Here is a 6,279-nt window from a genome sequence, read left to right as displayed (position 1 = left end):
ATCAGACATATCAAAGATTCATTCCAGTCTTATGGCATCTTTTTCTTTATCTGTGTGTTAAACATTTTCAAAGTATATTTTTTTAATTGAAAATTTTCTATTGTTTTATAATAAATTAGAGTACAACTTTTATTTTCTACCAATCATATAAAATTGGTAAACTAACCATTTTTTGATTGCTTTACAATGTTTGAGAAACTATTATTATATTTTTAGTTAAAGTGACTGTACAACTTCCATTTTTTAAATAACTAACCATTTTATATTAATTCAACTTTTTATGAAACTCGTCATACAATTTTTAAACTTAATTTTTTTTATGAAAATAGTCTGGTTATTTTTTTCTTATCTACAACTAAAAAAACAAGGACAGTATTAAAAATCTATGCTCTGTAAATATTCTAATTTTCCTGCTGATGTTTGTTTTTGTTAATAGTAAGTTAACTACCCTTTACATTAACAAATTGTGTAAAAGTTTTTAACTCCTAAACTACTTAGTAAATAGTAACATATAATATCTAAGAAAAAATTTCAGTGCATGACAATATCATTGAAATAATTATGACTATCAGTAGTTGAATATTTGGATTCCTATCTTAAGTTACATAATATAATATGTTTGAGTAAATTAGAAATATTGTTGTCAAAACATAAAATTATAAAGTCAAATTTAAATACAACTTATCCTACCTGCCTTCATATTAAGACATATAAATCTATTTGTTATTTCAAAATTATAAAAAAGCCGATTATTAAAACTTGGATTCGGTAATCTTTTTAATTATTTTCAAAATATCAATACTTGTAGTTTATAAAAAAATTGTCTTAATAAAAATAAAAATTAATTTGTATAGTTTGTATAACATACAAATTAGTATTAAAATGTTACACGATAAAAATTAAAAAGCATAAATGTAACATAGCAACATAATATTATAGTTCAATAATATTCTATCTTTCAAAATGTTGATATACATATAAATATGATATAATAATAAAATTTATCAACAACGTTTTCTTTAGTACTAAAAAATAATAATTACAATATTTGAGTTTTAAATTTAAAACGAGTCTTATTACAATTTATCTACTCCCATAAAAATAAATACGGAATGAATGTCTAAATGTTAAATAAAAAAATAATTACAAGTATAATGTGGAACTACTAAACATTATGGTAACACATTTATACCATTGTTGAGTTTAATATGTTTCAGACATGATAACAGTAAAATCTTAAAATAACAAAAAAAAAAAACATTACCCATATAAATTGTATGTCTACTTAAACATTATAGCAAATTCCTATTAATGTATCAAGTTTTTTTATAACATTTTTTTTACAATACATGTATGACATTGTCAGACCACATAACAAAGATATAACTAATAATAATAAAATAATATTTTTTTTAGTATCACTGCTTACCAATGTTAGATTTATCACAATCCACCAATGGATGTGGTAAAGTTATTGGGTTACCATGAACATCAGTAATTGGAGTTGATAATTTAGGTTTTACTAGTCCAGAAACTGAATTTGATGGTGCAACATCAGAACTTGGATTTGGTATAGTTTGTACCTTAGACACTACGGGTCGATTATCAAGTTGGCGTGTCTGAAAAGCATTCAAAGGTACATATCCTTGTTTCCTATCAAAGTTATCAACTAGGAGCCATCCAGTTTGTCTAGCTGATGCTAAATGTTCTTGAGATGTCAAATAAGACTTTCCTTTTACCAAAGGAATGGTTTTTGGATCCGTACTACTCCAATCATATTGTGCAACACCAACCGTCACTGTAAAAAGTGATGAAAAAAAATATGACAGTATAAACATTGATAATAACTAATAAAAATTATTAGAATAAACATAGATAGCACTTAGCAAAAATTTAAAATAGCAACAAATTAACCACAATTTATGACCCTCACCCTTAAACATTTTAATCATTACTTTATTTTAATTTAATTTTATATGTACTATTTAAATTATTTAATTGTATGTTATTTTATTTTTAATTTTTTCATAGATTAAAAAGGAATCGATGATTTTATTAAATGTAGACAATTTAAAATCCGACCTAAAATTAAATATTATAGGTTTTTGAAATTTTATCTTTATAGACCATACGAGAATAAAAAAATAATAATAAATAATATTTTTGTACTCCCAGATTATGCTTCTGGAGGACAGCTATACTAAAATACTTTTTAAAATGCTGCCTATGAAGGTAAGTATAAAATATAAGCCATTGTACAGAATGAATACTAACTGTTTGAAGGTAGAGTGTTAACGACACTAGAGTTAGTTGGAGTTGAATTAGGTACAGGTGTTACTGAATTGAGTAATTTGTATACAAAATATGGTGTAGCAACTAAAAGTCCAGAAAAAACTACTAATGGCCAAGATCGTCCATCGGAGGGAATTATTTCTTTATGATCTGTTGATGATAAAGCTGTCCACAAATCTTCTTCAGTATTTGTTCCTTTACCTCCTCTTACCATTCCTAAGTAAAAATGTAAAATACATTATAATTTATTTAATTATAATTAATTAATTATAATTTACTTACTTAAAAGATAAAAAAGTTTTGTTAAAAACCAACGGGCTAATTTGAATGATACAATAGTTGAATATAATTTCATCATAAACGTTTTTAGACGAGTAAAGTTCTCAGCTACACCTAATAATGCTTGAAAAGACATGTGCATCGCAGTAAATGTAGATTCCAACATCATACTGACTGAGTTAAACGATTGAACAACAGCCTGTATTGATTCAAAAGCTGGACGAGAACTTTCAGCTGCTGCAATAACAGTTCTGTAAGAATATAAAATGAAATAAACATTTAAGTACAATCAATACAAATAATATAGCCTATCATAAATATATAAATTATCCAAAGCTGTATCAAAATAAAACTGTTTTTGTATATAACAGGTAAAGTATTATTAGTATAAATGCATTATTAAAATGCACTCTACTGTGTTCTACCATAACCACTCAACAACTATATTTAGAGTTTAGACAATATATTCTCATAGTAAATGCACAATGAAAAAGTGGTTTTAATGGTGCACAAAAATTCTTATAAATAAGTAATAAACTATTAAAAATTATTTTATATTATCGTTTGTCATTGTCTCGTCATTCATTTCATTATTACTAATAATTATTAATATAAAAATAAAATACTTGTGCCATGACTCTTAGAAATTAGATGATAATAAAAATATAAATTGAGTAGTAGAGTGCATACAACAAGTGCCCCGTAATAATTGCATGTAGACTATGTGATTTGTGGTAGAGCGCATATGACAGGATAGCCTTAAACTTAAATACTTAATACTTAATATTAAGTAGTTGAAAAGCAATGCCTTTTGGAATACACGTCCTCAAATAAATTAAAATTTACATTTATTACATTCTCAGGCTGAGTGATCAAAATATAAGAAGTATTTGATAGAATGGAACAGAGAACATGACCAATATTGAGGAACATGAAAATTTAATAATCACAATAACTCAGTAAAGATTATCAAGCCATTTACAAGTTTAGACATAAAACTAAAATATAATTAATTAAATAGATAATAATGAATGAACTATTGAGAAGAACTAATCAATGAAATATGAATAGTTATATAAGAATATAATACATTATGTTCATTTGGAGCTTATGCCTTATACCAAAGTTGAAACAAAATATTTACTCACGGATCTTGATATTGACCATTTGTTGGTTGCCCATATGCACCATAAGGATTGAATCCACCCATGTTCATACTTGTCATGCCTCTATATGGATAGTTATTGTATGCTCCACCATACGTATTTATATTAGGCATAGCATATTGTGATGGCATAATTCTTCTCTGGATTCTCGGCACACCTAAGTTGGGAGGATTATTAGGATTTGTTATTAGAGGAGGTGGAGAAGTTATGGTAATTGGTGGAGCAACTCTGCCTGGCCCTACAGCACTAGTCTGTATATTTTGTAACAGTTGATTAGACTTTTGTGTAGTATTCTTGCTAAAAAGTAAAAATAATTGGAACCGTCAATATTGTTATTTTATCAACAATAATAATAAAATATACAACTAAAAGACGCTTACAGTTCAAGTTCATTGTCGTTCATGATTTTCAGATTTATTTCTTAGCAGTAACAATGTAAACAACGCGATGAAGCGATAAATTTCAACGACACTACTGGAAGAATAATGCTAACATATATAATCCGAGTCGAATACCGGATAGAATGCAGTACCTATGCAAATAAAATAGATTTAAAATATAATTCAATGGTTAATAGTTAATTTAAATATACTATAGATGACTACAGTACATTATAGTACCTAAATTTTGGTAAACAGATCAAACTATCAAAGTAATCGGAGACTCAACAGTGACACGGTGAAATGTGAATATTGAATATTGTGAATTTTGATAGTGATCAAGTCCACCTTATCAATATTTATGACAACTATTCGTACTCGACCGTCGTTACCGAAATGGTTTAAACCGAGTAACCACAGATAGAGGTGTCCACTGGCTACTGTCTGTCCCAATACTAACTTTTCTGACTTTTCTTACGTTTGAACTGCTAGGTATAAGAGGAGTTGTTCTACTTTTCAATTTTCATCAAAACGTAACAAAATAACAAACCTTATATTTTTTGTATTATTAGTGAGTACCTATTAATAACGTTAAGTATTAGGGGTAATGACTAATGAGTACTAATGACCTTAATCCTGCTGTCTCATTCCGTCTCATGGACTCAAGAGAACATACTAGAAAAAAACAAATCTTATTATTAAAACAGGCCTCCGAGGATTTCGTGCATTTGCATACTTTTTAGAGGCTGATTTTTCAAAATTTGAATCGACACAAATTTGTTACATAATATTATTTACAAGTCCAAAACTGGCAAAACTATATTATGTTGCATTATATTTACAAAATTGTGATTAGGTATTATGTACCTACCTATACTTGAAGATATTTTGTATATTTCTATTTTGTTAGTAAACGGAAAAAAAATTTCAAATATAAAATAAATTAATAAAGAGCCTTCAAGAACCCTTGTCATGTCATGTACATTTTGAGATATAATTCAAATAGATTGAAAAATATTTTTTTACTGTATTTATAAATTCAAAATTGAATATTTATATTGTAGATGTACATTATTTAAGCTTAATAAATAAATAAAACTAATTCATTGTTATCTTTATAACAAGTATATGGAAGTTTTTACTAGCGATAGTGGATACTTAAGACTTAAGTAGTGAATATATATGTCATTGTTTTTAAATTCAGAACAACAAGTTATCGCCATTACGTATAGGTGCCTAATACAGGTATTTGCCATGTGTTCAGCGATAAAATAATACAGTATATTCCCAAAGTAGATGTGACCCTAAATTTCATTCGTGAGTTTTATAGAACCTAAAGTTAACATTACACTTATTTTTGAAAAATTAAAATTGTTTATATTACTACCCCTCGGCCATCAGGGGGGTGTGCATAGGGGGTAATTTCTTTCATAAATCTGTAAGAAGTTTAGGGTAAATTTTTGGACCAAAAGGATATTGCCCCTCCCCCTCTAGAAGACAAATCAAATCCGCTACTGATACCCATTTTTTGAGTTTGAATTTCAATTAAATATATTTTTTTAAACAACTGACTTATAAAGTTTTTTTATCTTAAAAATTGACTTATTGAGAGTGAGTTTGAGCTTTTATTTATGCGTGTTGTAAGTACAACTCGTATTTTTCATATTTTTTTAACAGTATCCAAAGTTATAGAAAGTTCTATGTAATTTAGTATGATTTTTTTTTAATTGCAAGTATCGTATCGAAAGTATAATGTTTAAAATATGATAAAATAAACAACATGAATCGAAACTATAACTCACTTTCAATAAGGCAACTTTTAAACTAGAAAAAGTTTTATTAGTTATATAGTTGTTTAAAAAAGTTTATTATATTCAGATTATTGCTGCACTTCGAGATCCAAGTGTAGGTAGGTAGGTGGTTCATATTTTTAAATTAATTCAGTCTAATTCTTGTAATTCTGTTATTCATGTTATTATACTGAATGATTATTCATTATTTCATTAATTCGTAATTTCGTTATGTATAAAGTATAATATTTCCTGCTACATTCGCTGGCTGATTAAAATTTTAAATGAAGTCTGTGTTTATAGTTTTTGTCATATATAATGTACTTAATTTCCTATAATAATATACCTTTTTATTGTTGAGCCAATTTAAAA

General features: G+C 26.7%; 1 protein-coding gene across 1 annotated transcript; it reads right to left on the bottom strand.

Annotated features, from left to right (window-relative positions):
• Positions 1 to 749: 749 nt before the first annotated feature.
• Positions 750 to 4,466, bottom strand: LOC132922201 (peroxisomal membrane protein PEX13). Its single transcript, XM_060985587.1, has 6 exons — positions 4,358 to 4,466; positions 4,118 to 4,269; positions 3,720 to 4,034; positions 2,575 to 2,822; positions 2,275 to 2,508; positions 750 to 1,798 (listed from the first exon to the last, which is right to left on the bottom strand). Exons 2-6 carry the CDS (start codon positions 4,138 to 4,140, stop codon positions 1,419 to 1,421), a joined length of 1,200 nt encoding a protein of 399 aa, XP_060841570.1. The 5' UTR covers positions 4,141 to 4,269; positions 4,358 to 4,466; the 3' UTR covers positions 750 to 1,418.
• Between the last annotated feature and the right edge of the window lie 1,813 nt (positions 4,467 to 6,279).

Source organism: Rhopalosiphum padi, chromosome 2, assembly GCF_020882245.1.
Source record: "Rhopalosiphum padi isolate XX-2018 chromosome 2, ASM2088224v1, whole genome shotgun sequence".
In the NCBI taxonomy this organism is placed as follows: Eukaryota; Metazoa; Arthropoda; class Insecta; order Hemiptera; family Aphididae; genus Rhopalosiphum; species Rhopalosiphum padi.
The sequence above is the reverse complement of the archived record's forward strand: the minus strand, read 5'-3'. Positions and strand labels throughout refer to the sequence as shown.

What these genes read in the sequence shown, in the direction of transcription:
- LOC132922201 (XM_060985587.1), bottom strand. Translation starts at nt 4,140, where the DNA reads ATGAACGACAATGAACTTGAACT. An exon ending in AATGGTCAATATCAAGATCC is followed by an intron (nt 2,823 to 3,719) that starts GTGAGTAAATAT and finishes ATATTCTTACAG; the next exon opens with AACTGTTATTGCAGCAGCTG. An exon ending in TAACACTCTACCTTCAAACA is followed by an intron (nt 1,799 to 2,274) that starts GTTAGTATTCAT and finishes CACTTTTTACAG; the next exon opens with TGACGGTTGGTGTTGCACAA.